This window comes from Salmo salar, chromosome 14, assembly GCF_965601325.2.
Source record: "Salmo salar chromosome 14, fSalSal1, whole genome shotgun sequence".
Taxonomy (NCBI): domain Eukaryota; kingdom Metazoa; phylum Chordata; class Actinopteri; order Salmoniformes; family Salmonidae; genus Salmo; species Salmo salar.
The window spans coordinates 13767111-13783949 of NC_138304.1; the positions used below are offsets into that span (position 1 = coordinate 13767111).

The 16839-nt window shown below is 41.4% G+C and overlaps 1 protein-coding gene across 7 annotated transcripts in view; it reads right to left on the reverse strand.

Moving 5' to 3' along the window:
• Window positions 1-1044: 1044 nt before the first annotated feature.
• The window catches only part of LOC106568969 (CMP-N-acetylneuraminate-beta-1,4-galactoside alpha-2,3-sialyltransferase), an 88049-nt gene continuing 72254 nt past the window's right edge, over window positions 1045-16839 (reverse strand). For all 7 annotated transcript variants that reach the window (XM_045693886.2, XM_045693888.2, XM_045693887.2 and 4 more), the window contains 2 exons: window positions 8782-8928; window positions 1045-7418 (listed from right to left, as the gene is read on the reverse strand). In XM_045693886.2, the coding sequence (XP_045549842.2) occupies window positions 7329-7418; window positions 8782-8928 (237 nt within the window). In that variant the 3' untranslated portion in view covers window positions 1045-7328. The remainder of the gene's footprint in view (window positions 7419-8781; window positions 8929-16839) is intronic.

Sequence of the window (16839 nt, forward strand, 5' to 3'; positions counted from 1 at the left end):
ATTTTTGCATATTCAATGCTTTGAGTTTGTCAGAATTTGTGGGTTTTTGTTTGTCCACCCGCCTCTTGAGGATTGACCTGAATCAACTTTAGGAGACGTTCCTGGCACTTGCTGGACTTTCTTGGGTGCCCTGAAGCCTTCTTCACAACAATTGAACCGCTCTCCTTGAAGTTCTTGATGATCCGATAAATGGTTGATTTAGGTGCAATCTTACTGGCAGCAATATCCTTGCCTGTGAAGCCCTTTTTGTGCAAAGCAATGATGACGGCACATATTTCCTTGCAGGTAACCATGGCTGACAGAGGAAGAACAATGATTCCAAGCACCACCCTCCTTTTGAAGCTTCCAGTCTGTTATTTGAACTCAATCAGCATGACAGAGTGATCTCCAGCCTTATCCTCGTTAACACTCACACCTGTGTTAACGAGAGAATCACTGACATGATGTCAGCTGGTCCTTTTGTGGCAGGGCTAAAATGCAGTGGAAATGTTTTTGGGGGATTCAGTTCATTTGCATGGCAAAGAGGGACTTTGCAATTAATTGCAATTCATCTGATCACTCTTCATAACATTCTGGGGTATATGCAAATTGCCATCATACAAACTGAGGCAGCAGACTTTGTGAAAATTAATATTTGTGTCATTCTCAAAACTTTTGGCCACAACTGTACAATGAAACTAGATCTTCATAAGGGTTTGGCAGGTGAAGAAGAGAGAGAAAGTGTGCAAGAGGAAGTAGTGGATAGGGCTTTAAAAATTATTTCCTGTCTCTCAGCAGGTAGCAGGAATCAGGAAATCCTGCTCCAGGCTTAGACCAATGCTTTTTTAACTTAACAGTATGTTTCTTGTGGAGTCTATAATCTCTATAAAAGAATAATGGACACAGCTATAGTACGGGGGCTGCACAACAGGAAAGAACACCAGAGCCTTTGTAACCTAACTAAGGCCTGCACAGATAGTTACCTGCACACTAGACCACCCATTGACAGTCCTTTATGTTTTAACAAAAAACATACAAAACAAATAAATACACACCATCCATCAGTCACCTTACCAAGCGACCAAAGGGTCAACATATTTATTAATAAGTCGCAGATAGGACAAAGTCTATATATACACACACAGACGTTTATACAATGCCTTCAGAAAGTATCCACAACCCTTTACTCTTTCCAAATGTTGTTACAGCCTGAATTTAAAATTGATTCAATTGAGATTGTGTCCCTGATCTACACACAATAGGGCACCACAGTGGAGGTGTCATAATACCCATAAAACTTAGCGGTCAAAACAGGTTCCAATAATTTTTACACCATTCACTTTAGGAACACTTAAAATAAGAGCTTTGTTTCGTGTAAGCTTACCCTGGCATAACGTTTTGATAACCATGTAAATCTCTCGGACAAGGTGACTTTCATCAATATATCTGGCTCTACTTACTCTCAGATTCAAAAATGCTAATAGGCATAAAAGTAGACATCATGCAAAACTCCTGCGCGTCATTTCTAGCTGATACTTTTGCTGACGGGTATTGTGTCAATTTATTGTCCATTTAAAGAAATGTAGCCTATTTATTCATTACTATACTTAGCTAGCATTAGATGGTTAATCCAGAGATTTTTACCTTTGCCTCGATTTTGCAGTCTCAATCCAGATCATCTTGGCATTTGTACTCCTTTATGATAGCCACATTAGCAGCTAATTATTTCATTTTGGGGGGCAAATACAGGTAAATATATATTTATAAAAAGTCACTTTGTCCGAGAGAGATTTACATGGTTAATAAAATGTCACGCCAGGGTAAGCCTACACGAAACACGGCCCCTTTATTTGAAGTGTTTCCAAAATCCCCTATGGGGAAAATGAATGGTGGAGAAACAATTAGAACCATTTCCCTGTTTGACGTTTTATTGGTATTTTGACACATACTGTGGTACTCCATATCCCATAATGTCAACGTGGAATTTTGTTTGTAGAAAATATTTGAAATTATTGCAAAATTAAAAGCCGAAATGTCTTAAATATTTAAGCCTTTTGTTATGGCAAGCCTACGTTAAGGAATAAAAATGTGCTTAACAAATCGCATAATAAGTTGCAGACTCATTCCATGTTCAATAATAGTGGTTGACATGATTATGGAGTAACTACCCCATCTCTGTACCCCACACATACAGATAATTCTAAGGGCCCTCAATCGAGTAGTGAATTACAAGCACAGATTCAAAGGAGGTTGTTCAATGCCTCGCAAAAAAAAAAGCAAACGCTGAATATCCCTTTGAGCATGGGGTTAAGTTATTAATTAGGCTCTGGATGGTGCATCATTACACCCAGTCAGTTACTCCACAATACTAACCTAACTGACAGAGTGAATAGAAGGAAGCCTGGACAGAATAAAAATATTAGAAAACATGCATCCTGTTTGCAATAAAGTAATACTGCAAAAAAATGTAGCAAAGAAATTCACTTTTTGTCCTAAATACAAAGCATTACATTAGGGGCAAATCCAATTACCACTTCGTATTTTCAAGCATGGTGGTGGCTGCATCACGTTATGGGTATGCTTGTCATTGGCAAGGACTGTGGAGTTTTTGGGGGATAAAAATAAGAGGAATACAGCTATAAGCAAAGGGAAAATTCTAGAGGAAAACTTGGTTCAGTCTGCTTTCCAACAGACACTGGGAGACAAATTCACCTATTAACAGGACAATACCTCAAACACAAGGCCAAATCTATACTAGAGTTACCAAGACATCATTGAATGCTTCTGTGGCCTAGTTACAGTTTTGACTTAAATCGTCTTGAAAATCTATGGCAAGACTTTAAAATGGTTGTCTAGCAATGATCAACTACACACTTGACAGAGATTGAAGAATTTGAAAAAGAATAATGGGCAATCCAGATGTGAAAAGCTCTTAGAAACTTACCCAAAAAGCCGATGTAGAAGCAACTTTGGCGGTGATTACAAAGTATTGACTCAGGGGTGTGAATACTTATGTAAATGAGATATTTATGTATTTTATTTGAAATAAATGTGATACATTTTTAAAAAACATTTTTTCACTGTCATTATGCGATATTGTGTGTAGATGGGCGAGAAAATCTATTTTAAATTCAGGCTGTAACAGAATGTGGAATAAGTCAAGGGGAATGAATACTTTCTGAAGGCACTGTATATATAATATAAAATGAAACAGCAACACTTGTGATTTGAAGTGTAACGACCTTGCCAGTGATTGATTGCTCAGGGCAAGGTGATAACTGATATAGACCTCTCCCAATGTGTGATATGGTGAGGTTTCCTGTATGATGTCATTGTTGTCTCCAGTTTTAAAAGTTATATTCTGCTTAGTGACCAGGCTGGAAAAACAGGGTTGGGGTCAATTCTGTTTAAATTCCTGTCCAGTCCAGGAAGCACACTTTTTTTTTTTACTATTAATTTAAAAAAGCCTCATAGAAAATGACTGACTTTCAAAAACACAACTCAAATGTCACCCAAAAAAAGGTACAAACAAAAAACGTATCATGTCAGAATAAAATTCACCATATAAAGCTGATTATTACATTCGGTACATTTTTAAATATTCAAATCTTATAATTGACATTCTTAAGTTTTGTTGACGATGTTGAGGGAAGCAGCGAGGGAGGCAGAAAATGCAACCATAGCGTGGTCTTATCTGGTCACTACTGAACCACTGCTATGCACGGAGCAACACTTAAATACTGAACAGTAACTAACATAAAAAAATGGGCGTTTTTGCTGAGAAACTTGGGACCAGTAAGCTTTCACATTGTAATACCAGTCTGGGTTTAATAATGCAAGTAAAAAGGATATTATAATACAACTCCTGTGGATAATTTACTGCATTCTAGAGTGTTGCAAGGGTCAGGCACATCAATTCCGAGCCCCAACCGATATTTGACATCAGGACAGATTTTTCTCCACAACCCGAACCAACCACATAGAATTGTTCTGAGAGCCGATCCATGACCCGCCAAAAAAAGTATATATATTTAAATTGTTTTTATGACTCCAGAGTAGGAGGGTAATAGGTGTTCCCCTTCCCTGTATTAATTTGTCTGCATGTCTATTCAAGATTTGGATAGAAGAATGCCATGAATTAAGAACGATAATAAGCCTCTCTTATAATTCACAATACAGCACGTTGACAACTCAAATCGCTTTTAAAAAGAGCCTTCCAATTAGCCTTCTTAACTAATGAAAGCCTATAGCCGACATAAAACAATACCTTTACATTCAATATTGTTTAATTGAAACAAACAATTCCCAGAATCGAATAGGCTATAAGGCTGCAAAAATTGGCTACTCAAACTTTTATCAGCCACACAGGTTTAAACTTTATATAGCCTGTGCAAGGTTAATTAATGTAATAATGAACTGATAATAAACAGAATTATCGTAAACAAACACCTGCTTGCACTTTTGCTGTGTATCCATCTACCGGGTTGTTGTCTCTAAAACGGGGATTTCACTGTTTCCACGATGGTGTATATTCAACCATCATAACAGGAGAAATAAAAATAAAGGTTAAGTTAACAATTTTCGCATGTGCTACGAGTCAGGGAAAATAAACTTGGCAACATGGCGGAAGGGAACATGGCGGAAGGGTACATAAGCTCTGCATGTGGACAAATTAGGAATGTTTCTCAGCACCACACAAATAATGGAGAGTTCCCATCTCCACTCTCTCACTGCTTGGCTGGTAACCTAGGCCTAGGCTGTCTGCCTCACCACTCACATAATGGTATTCACAACATAATTCAACAAGCTCCTGTGTTTGTAAAAAACAAAAAAATATGGTATTTTCATTTAGAACGTTTTTGACCGGAAATATAGTTGTTCTGATTTTGTGAAGAGTCATAATAGAAATGCTAGGATTTGAGGGACATCCGCTCAACAACTTATGACACCACAGTGAGTCATTGAGGAAGCAAGTTATGGCGAACTGTTAGAGCACTAACTATCTTTTCCTTCTATCAGCCTTAAATTATAAATAAATTCAACCAAAATAAAATAATCCAGGCCTAAACTTCCTGTTAAAATCTGAAATGCTAATCTCAAAACGCACGGTGGCCTCAAAAACGCCTGCTGATATGGAAGTGAGAAGGGGGAGAGAGGTTTGAAAAAGGTTTCTCCCCGCCAGGCCTGGATGGACGCTCGCCGGAATAGACAGTACTGAGAGAACTGGGGATGGGGTGGAGGTCGCTGGAGCTTGTTAAAAAGCATAGTAAAAATCTTTGACAGTTACACTGTTAAAGTAAACACATTCAGGCAGTAGAGGGAGAGGTATTCTCCTCCCCCCTTTGGAACGAGGTCGATTTGGCACTGCTGTAACTATCTGTCCCTCTCCTGCAGTCTGTCAGTCTACATCTGTCTGTCAGACCTTCGGTCCTCCTCTTCCATACCACTCATGCGTTCATTCGATGCTCGCTGGTTTCAAAATGGTAAACACGGTTGTCCGATTGTCCGCTCACTGGCGTTCGATCCATGCCCGTCCCTCCTGGCTGTGTCAGACAGGAGCCTCTGGGTGAGAAGGCACATACAGAGGGGAGAACAAGTATTTGATAACCTGCAAAATCGGCAGTGTATCCTACTCACAAAGCATGTAGAGGTCTGTAATTTTTATCATAGGTACACTTCAACTGTGAGAGATGGAATCTAAAACAAAAATCCCGAAAATCACATTGTATGATTTTTAAGTAATTAATTTGCATTTTATTGCATGACATAAGTATTTGATACATCAGAAAAGCAGAACTTAATATTTGGTACAGAAACCTTTGTTTGCAATTACAGAGATCATACGTTTCCTGTAGTTCTTGACCAGGTTTGCACACACTGCAGCAGGGATTTTGGCCCACTCCTCCATACAGACCTTCTCCAGATCCTTCAGGTTTCGGGGCTGTCGCTGGGCAATACGGACTTTCAGCTCCCTCCAAAGATTTTCTATTGGGTTCAGGTCTGGAGACTGGCTAGGCCACTCCAGGACCTTGAGATGCTTCTTATGGAGCCACTCCTTAGTTGCACTGGCTGTGTGTTTCGGGTCATTGTCATGCTGTAATTCCCAGCCATGACCCATCTTCAATGCTCTTACTGAGGGAAGGAGGTTGTTGGCCAAGATCTCGCGATACATGGCCCCATCCATCCTCCCCTCAATACGGTGCAGTCGTCCTGTCCCCTTTGCAGAAAAGCATCCCCAAAGAATGATGTTTCCACCTCCATGCTTCACGGTTGGGGTTGTACTCATCCTTCTTCTTCCTCCAAACACGGCGAGTGGAGATTAGACCAAAAAGCTCTATTTTTGTCTCATCAGACCACATGACCTTCTCTCATTCCTCCTCTGGATCATCCAGATGGTCATTGGCAAACTTCAGACGGGCCTGGACATGCGCTGGCTTGAGCAGGGGGACCTTGCATGCGCTGCAGGATTTTAATCCATGACGGCGTAGTGTGTTACTAATGGTTTTCTTTGAGACTGTGGTCCCAGCTCTCTTCAGGTCATTGACCAGGTCCTGCCATGTAGTTCTGGGCTGATCCCTCACCTTCCTCATGATCATTGATGCCCCAAGAGGTGAGATCTTGAATGGAGCCCCAGACCGAGGGTGATTGACTGTCATCTTGAACTTCTTCCATTTTCTAATAATTGCGCCAACAGTTGTTGCCTTCTCACCAAGCTGCTTGCCTATTGTCCTGTAGCCCATCCCAGCTTTGTGCAGGTCTACAATTTTATCCCTGATGTCCTTACACAGCTCTCTGGTCTTGGTCATTGTGGAGAGGTTGGAGTCTGTTTGATTGAGTGTGTGGACAAGTGTCTTTTATACAGGTAACGAGTTCAAACAGGTGCAGTTAACACAGGTAATGAGTGGAGAACAGGAGGGCTTCTTAAAGAAAAACTAACAGGTCTGTGAGAGCCGGAATTCTTACTGGTTGGTAGGTGATCAAATACTTATGTCATGCAATAAAATGCAAATTAATTACTTAAAAATCACACAATGTGATTTTCGGGATTTTTGTTTGTCTCTCACAGTTGAAGTGTACCTATGCTAAAAATTACAGACCTCTACATGCTTTGTAAGTAGGAAAACCTGCAAAATCGGCAGTGTATCAAATACTTGTTCTTCCCACTGTATGTGCGCCTTTCCACCGAGTCATCCGCTTAAATCTCCTCTACATAAAAACTCAGGCAGTGTGCAGACCACCAGGGTCCAGGTTCTAAGGGTCCTCTCCCGCCCCCAACACCCAGGTTCATTCCCAGCATCCTCTGTTCTGTAGTTCTTTTGTGAAAAGGCAAACCCCTTGGATGGTCAGACTCAGATCCCGTTAGTCAGGTCCGTGATGACGTTGGCCTTCACCAGCTTGCGGAGGAACTCCTTCTCCTTGTATATGTTGTGTGTCCAGGACTGTGGGGGTGCAAGGGAACACAATCAGAAACAAGAAGATTGTCAGATGAATGCAGGTCAGGTTCAACGACCCTGTTCTCATCAGCCTAAACTTGAAGGACGTTCCTTGCATTCTATTCTGTTTGCATCATCTCTCTCTGCATCAAAACATTTCACTTGACCTGGTTAAGAGCCTTGCCATAGGCACTTTAGTAAAAGCATGCATTGTTTTTCTGAAAAATGTGCGATAGATTATAGTGTGTGCGCGCGCACGTTTGTGTGTGTGTGTGTGTGTGTGTGTGTGTGTGTGTGTGTGTGTGTGTGTGTGTGTATGGAGCCACACCGCGTTTCCCTCACCATCGTCCAAACCCAGACACTGACGGATCTCACTCACACGGAACCAGGGCTAGGGTTTCAATGCTCTACAGGGAGCATGGCCGGGAAAACCCATTTGAGCGGTAACACCGGTGTGTGTATTCAGGCCTTGCTATCTGATTCAGGCTGAAAGTCCAGGGATGAAGAGATAGTTCAGAAAGTAGATATGGAAGCAACCTCCCTCTTGCTTTAACATCTTTGCATCCACATAACACACACATACAAATGGTGTGTACAGCCATGCTGCACAGAGTGGTATTCTACATTCACTCCTGTACGACCCCTTTACACTAAGCTAGAGAAAGTTGAAAAACACCCCAAAGTGCACCTTGATCCATCTCGTGTCTACGGTGGGTAACGCTGTTTGAAGGAGGGGACTAGTTCACGTCAGACAGTGAGTAAGGATACTACTGCATCTCATCACCCCCTCAGAGGTGACCTCAGCACATTACCACCAGCGGAAGGACATGAGGGAGCGGTAGTCTTTTAGTGTTCCAATGACGATAGACCTACTAGATGATGTTTCCATTGATTGCATTGCTCAACATGGCAAATGTCAGGAGTTCACTGGGAGTTTAGAGAAAGGTTATCATTCTGAGCTCATAGTTCCTACGTCAGCTCCCCTCTGTGACATCTGTAATAACAGAACACTGATGCAGTATGTAGTGGAGGATTAAAACGCTCCTTCTTGGTGTAATTGATTTGGTCATAGTTCAAAGGGAGGAGGAGGGATGCGAGAGACAATCAAAAGACACAGATAATGGAATAATACTCTCGTCAGTCTAACAGGTCTAGTGGGGAGCCAATGTAGTCTCCGCTCTCTCATCTGCACTCTCCTGAAAACACAGGATCGGGGAAAGCAATACGGTGGATTTGTGCACTGACAATGCGTTTTCGCCCTTCCAGTTCTTTCACATTGACTTAGCGTAGACAAGGAGAGGACAAGCCACTCGAAGACTACTGAGATGCACCCATTTCCAGTTGATATGAATGCAACAAAAACACGCACCTCTTTGATGGCAGACATCTTGACCGTTTCGTAGTAGTGCAAGGGTGCGTGAGGCATGTTCATGTCATAACCGAAGCCGGCCACCGCCACCTCATCACAGTTATGCAGCGCCATTGTTATGGCGACGGTCCCCAGGGTTGGAATGTTCTGGAGAAGGAAAAGCACAGAGGTGGCCATTAGTGGTGCACGGGTCAGCTGTTTGTTCACCTGCACCCGCCTGCAATCGTTAATAATCCATCTGCAAACGCCTGAATATGTGATGAAGTGAAAATCTGAGGCCCGCACGCGACCCCCAAATATAGTAAATATAGTCAGAGACGGAGGAATGATTTTGTGACAGGGGATGCAGGATTTTCTTTGCCTTATTTACATATGTTTCTGCTTAGAATTTCTGTCATTTGTTAGTCAAATTGTCTATAATTAAATACATGCAGCTTCTCTTCTGTCAGTATACATTAACCTAGAAGACTAAATAAACCCTTGCTCACCAGAATGTCATAAATTATAGAATGAACGCTTCAATCTAGTTCACATCAGTAAAGTAATGTCATCCCTGATTCTGTCGCGGACCAAAGACATTTAGGGACCGGGGAAAAAGAAAAATGGGAAACATTTTCAGTGCCAAATTTCCAAATGACATCAGTTTGACCAGTTGTAAGGAAATACAAAAGCTGTGAAAACAACCCAACATGTTTCTGAAAGGATTTCAGTTCTGCTTGGTTGCATATTTTATGTATTTGTATTTATTATGGATCCCCATAAGCTGCTGCCAAGGCAGCAGGTACTCTTCCTGGGGTCCGGCAAAATTAAGGCAGTTATACAATTTTATAAACATTAATTACAGAATTCACAACACACTAAGTGAGTGTCCTCAAGCCCATACTCCACTACCAAATATCTACAACACAAAATCCATGTGTACATGTGTTTAGTGCCTATGTTTGTGTTGCTTCACAGTCCCCGCTGTTTAATAAGGTGTATTTTTATCTGTTTTTTAAAATCTGATTCTACTGCTTGCATCAGTTACCTGATTATGTGGAATAGAGTTCCATGTAGTCATGGCTCTATGTAGTACTGTGCGCCTCCCATAGTCTGGTCTGGACTTGGGGACTGTGAAGAGACCTCCGGTGGCATGTCTTGTGGGGTATGCATGGGTGTCTGTGTGCTAGTGATGTGTGTGCTAGCTGTGTGCTAGTCGTTTAAAAACAGACAGCTCTGTGATTTCAACATGTCTATAGCACTCACAGTAGTGATGAAGTCAATCTCTCCTCTACTTTGAGCCAGGAGAGATTGACATGCATATTATTAATGGTTTGCTCTCTGTGTACATCCAAGGGCTAGCTGTGCTGCCCTGTTCTGAGCCAATTGTAATTTTATTCGGAGCCAAATGTAATCTTTGTAGCACCAGACCACACGACTGAACAGTAGTCCAGGTGCGACAAATCTAGAGCCTGTAGGACCTGCCTTGTTGATAGTGCTGTTAAGAAGGTAGAGAAGCACTTTATTATGGACAGACTTCTCCCCATCTTAGCTACTGTTGTATGTTTAGACCATGACAGTATACAATCCAGGGTTACTCCAAGCAGTTTAGTCACCTCAACTTGCTCAATTTCCACATTATTTATTACAAGATTTAGTTGAGGTTTAGGGTTTAGTGAATAATTTGTCCCAAATACAATGCTTTTAGTTTTTGAAATATTTAGGACTAACTTATTCCTTGCCACCCATTCTGAAACTAACTGCAGCTCTTTGTTAAGTGTTGCAGTCATTTCAGTTTCTGTAGTAGCTGACGTGTAGTGTTGAGTCATCCACATACATAGAAACACTGGCTTTACTCAAATGTCGTTAGTAAGGCTTGAAAAAAGTAAGGTCCTGTGTGGCTCAGTTGGTAGAGCATGGTGTTTGCAACGCCAGGGTTGTGAGTTCGATTCCCACGGGGGACCAGTACGCGGGAAAAAAAATGTATGAAATGTATGTATTCACTACTGTAAGTCTCTCTGGATTAGAGCGTCTGCTAAATGACTAAAATGTCAAATGTAAGGAGCCTAGACAACTGCCCTGGGAAATTCCTGATTCTACCTGGATTATGTTGTAGAGGCTTCCATTAAAGAACACCCGCTGTGTTCTGTTAGACAGGTAAGTCGTCATCCACAATATAGCACTGAAGTCTAACAGCCCCCCCAATCTTTTTATTATCAATTTCTGTGCTGTGCTTGTTAAATGTCCTTCCCCTATAAGCGTGCTGAAAGTCTGTTGTAAATGTGTTTACTGTAAAATAGCACTGTATCTGGTCAAACATAATTTTTTCCAAACTTTACCAAGGGTTGGTAACAGGCTGATAGGTCGCTATTTGAGCCAGTAAAGGGGGTTTACTATTCTCAGGTAGCATAATTACTTTTTCTTCCCTCCAGGCTTAAGGGCACACACTTTCTAGTAGGCTTAAATTGAAGATATGGCAAATAGGAGTGGCAATATTGTCCGCTATTATCCTCAGTAATTTTCCATCCAAGTTGTCAGACCCCGGTGGCTTGTCATTGTTGATAGACAACAATGTTGTTTTCACCTCTTCCACACTCACTTTACGGAATTCAAAATTACAATTGTCTTTCACAATTTAGTCAGATATACTTGGATGTGTAGTGTCAGCGTTTGTTGCTGGCATGTCATGCCTAAATTTGCTAATCTTGCCAATTAAAAAATAAATAAAGTAGTTGGCAATATCAGTCGGTTTTGTAATGAATGAGCCATCTGATTCAATGAATGATGGAGCTGAGTTCACCTTTTTCCCAAAATGTAAATGAAGGTTGTCCAAAGCTTTTTACTATCATTCTTTGTCATTTATCTTTGGTTCATAGTATAGTTTATTTTAATTCAGTTGTGCAGCCAGATCTATTTGCCATTCCTTTTGCCTCATCCCTATCAACCATACAATTTTCAATTCCTCATCAATCCACAGGGATTTAACAGTTGATAGTCATTTTCTGAATGGGTGCATGCTTATTAGTAACTGGGATAAGCAATTTCATAAAATGTGTCAAGTGCAACATCTGTTTTCTCCTCATTATACACCACGGATTATACACAAACACATTCTTTACATCAACAACATAGGAATCACTACACAACTTATTGTATGACATTTTATACCACTATATTAGGCCCAGCCTTTGGAACTTTGGTTTTCCTAGATATGCCTACTATATTGTGATCACTATATCCGATGGATCTGCAGCATTAGTAAAGATGTGATCAATACATGTTGATGATTTCACTCCTGTGCTGTTTAACTACCCTGGTTGGTTGACTGATAACCTGAACCACTGGTTATAGTTTGAAGCTTTTTCTTGAGTGGGCAGCTTGATGAAAGCCAGAGGTTTTAATACAATCTGGTCCTCCTTTTCTATTTTCAAATCTCCATTTCTTATTTAATTAAACTCAGGCATTGTCCTTTTTACCTTAGTGGATTGATGCTAACTTTTCTGCCTGTTCCAAAAAGCGTTTGGTGATTGGCGTGTAGGCTATTTGGCTCGCGTAAAGTTAGGCCCTAAAGCTTAAGCACTAATGACCGATAGCCTAAAACGAAAAACCTCAATGTAGCCTATAGATATAAATTGCACAAGAATTTATACATACAGTTTTAGTCAGAAGTTCACATACACCTTAGCCAAATACATTTAAACTAATTTTTTTTCACAATTCCTGACATTTAATCCTAATAAAAACACCCTGTCTAAAGTCAGTTAAGATCACCACTTTATTTTAAGAATGTGAAATGTCAGAATAATAGTAGAGAGAATGATTTATTTCAGCTTTTGTTTCTTTCATCACATTCCCAGTGGGTCAGAAGTTTACATACACTCAATTAGTATTTGGTAGCATTGCCTTTAAATTGTTTAACTTGGGTCAAACATTTCGGGTAGCCTTCCACAAGCTTCCCACAATAAGTTGGGTGAATTTTGGCCCATTCCTCCTGACAGAGCTGGTGTAACTGAGTCAGGTTTGTAGGCCTCCTTGCTCGCACATGCTTTTTCAGTTCTGCCCACACATTTTCTATAGGATGAGGTCAGGGCTTTGTGATGGCCACTCCAATACCTTGACTTTGTTGTCCTAAGGACTATTTTGCCACAACTTTGGAAGTATGCTTGGGGTCATTGTCGATTTGGAAGACCCATTTGCGACCAAGCTTTAACTTCCTGACTGATGTCTTGAGATGTTGCTTCAATATATCCACATAATATTCCACCCTCATGATGCCATCTATTTTGTGAAGTGCACCAGTCCCTCCTGCAGCAAAACACCCCCACAACATGATGCTGCCACCCCTGTGCTTCACAGTTGGGGATGGTATTCTTCAGCTTGCAAGCATCCCCCTTTTTCCTCCAAACATAATGATGTTCATTATGGCCAAACAGTTCTATTTTTGTTTCATCAGACCAGAGGACATTTCTCCAAAAAGTACCATCTTTGTCCCCATGTGCAGTTGCAAACCTTAGTCTGTCGGTTTTGGAGCAGTGGCTTCTTCCTTGCTGAGCGGCGTTTCAGGTTATGTCGATGTAGGACTCGTTTTACTGTGGATATAGATACTTCTGTACCCTATTCCTCCAGCATCTTCACAAGGTGCTTTGCTGTTGTTCTGGGATTGATTTGCACTTTTCGCACCAAAGTACGTCCCTTTCTAGGAGACAGAACGTGTCGCCTTCCTGAGCGGTATGACGGCTGCGTGGTCCCATGGTGTTTATACTTGCATACTATTGTTTGTACAGATGAACGTGGTACCTTCAGGCGTTTAGAAATTGCTCCCAAGGATGAACCAGACTTCTTTTTATTTTCCAATGATGTCAAGCAAAGAGGCAGAGTTTGAAGTTAGGCCTTGAAATACATCCACAGGTACACCTCCAATTGACTCAAATTATGTAAATTAGCCTGTCAGAAACTTCTAAAGCCAAGACATTTTCTGGAAATGTCTAAGTTGTTTAAAAGGCACAGTCAACTTAGTGTAGGTAAACTTCTGACCCACTGGAATTGTGATACAGTGAATAAGTGAAATAATCTGTCTGTAAACAATTGTTGGAAAAATTACTTGTGTCATGCACAAAGTAGATGTCCTAACCGACTTGCCAAAACTATAGTTTGTTGACAAGAAATTTGTGGAGTGGTTGAAAAACAAGTTTTAATGACTCCAACCTAAGTATATGTAGACTTCAACTGTATATACACATAATTAATTTTTGATGTATTGTTTTTTCTTTATTCAACCCGGCCGCCACCCACACGGCCATTATCCACACAATATTTCATGACCCTAAACCCACCCGCCCAGCAGATATACCGTAAATTCCGGACTATAAGCCGCAACTTTTTTCCCAGGCTTTGAACCTCGCGGCTTAAACAATGACGCGGCTAATATATGGATTTTTCCCGCTTTCAAATGTTTTTTTTTTCAAAAAAAAAAACTACATTCTGTGACGTGCTCAGTTTTTTGGCGGCATGAAGCTTTCATTAGACCAATGAAATTGACGAACGGGTTAAGGTCAAACAACTTTTTTGTTTACTGTTTAGATTAAATCGAGCGCTCTCACACTTCCCATCATTCTGATTACAGTAGTCATTTTGTCACCCTCATCATGGCAAAGACACGGAGAAATGCATATGATGCAGCTTTCAAGTTGAAAGCAATTGATCTGGCTGTTGGAAAAGGAAATAGAGCTGCTGCACGGGAGCTTGGTCTTAATGAGTCGATGATAAGACGTTGGAAACGGCAGCGTGAGGAATTGACTCAGTGCAAAAAGACAACTAAAGCTTACTGCAAATTTTTTTATTTTTTTGTTACAAGCCGTGTTTCATTAAAGCCTATTTATTTTTGTTACAAGCCGTGTTTCATTAAAGCCTGTGTAAAGTGCATTTGTTTCAATGTACCGGTAGGCACCTGCGGCTTATAGACATGTGCGGCTTATTTATGTTCAAAATAATACTTAAAAAAAAAAAAAAAATCAGTCGGTGTGGCTTATATTCAGGTGCGCTTAATAGTCCGGAAATTACGGTAACCGTGGGGACTGTGGGTTATGAGTCGCCTCACTAGTGGCCATGTCACTTTTTTATAGTGTGTCGTATCTTATGTTGGGGTGCAATATAGGAAAAAAAGCATTATTAGAAGGTGAGATGAGAGTTTGTCGTCAACAAGCCAACACCCTTTCCACTAAGAGCAGTAGGTTTATTTTATTTATTTATTTCACCTTTATTTAACCAGGTAGGCAAGTTGAGAAAAAGTTCTCATTTACAATTGCGACCTGGCCAAGATAAAGCAAAGCAGTTCGACAACATACAAAAACACAGAGTTACACATGGAGTAAAGCAAAATACAATCAATGATACAGTAGAAAAATAAGTCTATATACAATGTGAGCAAATGATGTGAGATAAGGGAGTTAAAGGCAAAAAAGGCCATGGTGGCAGAGTAAATACAGTATAGCAAGTAAAACACTGGAATGGTATATTTGTTATTTGAAGAAAGTTCAAAGTTAAAATATAAATAATATGGTGCAAAGGAGCAAAATAAATAAAATAAATAAATACAGTAGGGAAGAGGTAGTAGTTTGGGCTAAATTATAGATGGGCTATGTACAGGTGCAGTGCTCTGTGAGCTGCTCTGACAGCTGGTGCTTAAAGCTAGTGAGGGAGATAAGTGTTTCCAGTTTCAGAGATTTTTGTAGTTCGTTCCAGTCATTGGCAGCAGAGAACTGGAAGGAGAGACGACCAAAGGAGGAGTTGGCTTTAGGGGTGACCAGAGAGATATACCTGCTGGAGCGCGTGCTACAGGTGGGTGCTGCTATGGTGACCAGTGAGCGGAGATAAGGGGGGACTTTACCTAGCAGGGTCTTGTAGATGACCTGGAGCCAATGTGTTTGGCGATGATTATGAAGCGAAGGCCAGCCAACGAGAGCGTACAGGTCGCAGTGGTGGGTAGTATATGGGGCTTTGGTGACAAAACGGATGGCACTGTGATAGACTGCATCCAGCTTGTTGAGTAGGGTATTGGAGGCTATTTTGTAAATGACATCGCCGAAGTCGAGGATTGGTAGGATGGTCAGTTTTACGAGGGTATGTTTGGCAGCATGAGTGAAGGATGCTTTGTTGCGAAATAGGAAACCAATTCTAGATTTAACTTTGGATTGGAGATGTTTGATGTGAGTCTGGAAGGAGAGTTTACAGTCTAACCAGACACCTAGGTATTTGTAGTTGTCCACAAATTCTAAGACAGAACCGTCCAGAGAAGTGATGCTGGACAGGCGGGCAGGTGCAGGCAGCGATCGGTTGAAGAGCATGCATTTAGTTTTACTTGTATTTAGGAGCAGTTGGAGACCACGGAAGGAGAGTTGTATGGCAGGTAGTACAAGCAAGCATTGGAAATCAAATCAAAACCGAAAATGCCTATATGAACCGTTGTATTCTCCTCTTCCTTTAAATCTGCAATCTTGTTCCTAGTCTGTGACTGGTCTGGCACCACCCTCCTTTCCCACTCCCCGTTGCTCATGGCTTTGTTCTGGGCCAGAGTTGTTAACTTGTCCTGATCTGAACATGATCAACAATTTGCTCAAAAGAGCCGCCCCCCCAATGTCACAGTAGTTTGAGAGGGCAGACCTCCACTTCCTCAAAGCCTAGGGGTACATGGGGAGGACGATTGGAGGGGATGAGGCCCCCTCTACATCATCAGCTTGATTTGGAGCCCTAGGGCAGGTGTAACTTAGGGTCCCCCCCTGCTGCGTGAGCCCGCAAACACACACAAGTACTAATCAGGGTCAAGAAAGGTGGGCATTTTAGGGGAATTATGTGTCAGGCTGCACCCTGCCTTGATCAGCATTGTTGTTTGGGACAGCCCCATCCCCCCCACCTACACACACACACGGAGGGGGTACCAGGGCTCCCCACATGTTCCTGTAGACCAGGTGTTCAGGGCAGAAGGCTGTACATTTGTTGTACCCCTTCCCAACTCCCTAACCCCTTTTGCAGCCCACCTCCCTACCCCCGGCCTAACCCATCTCCCTTGCTCTCCTCTGTGGA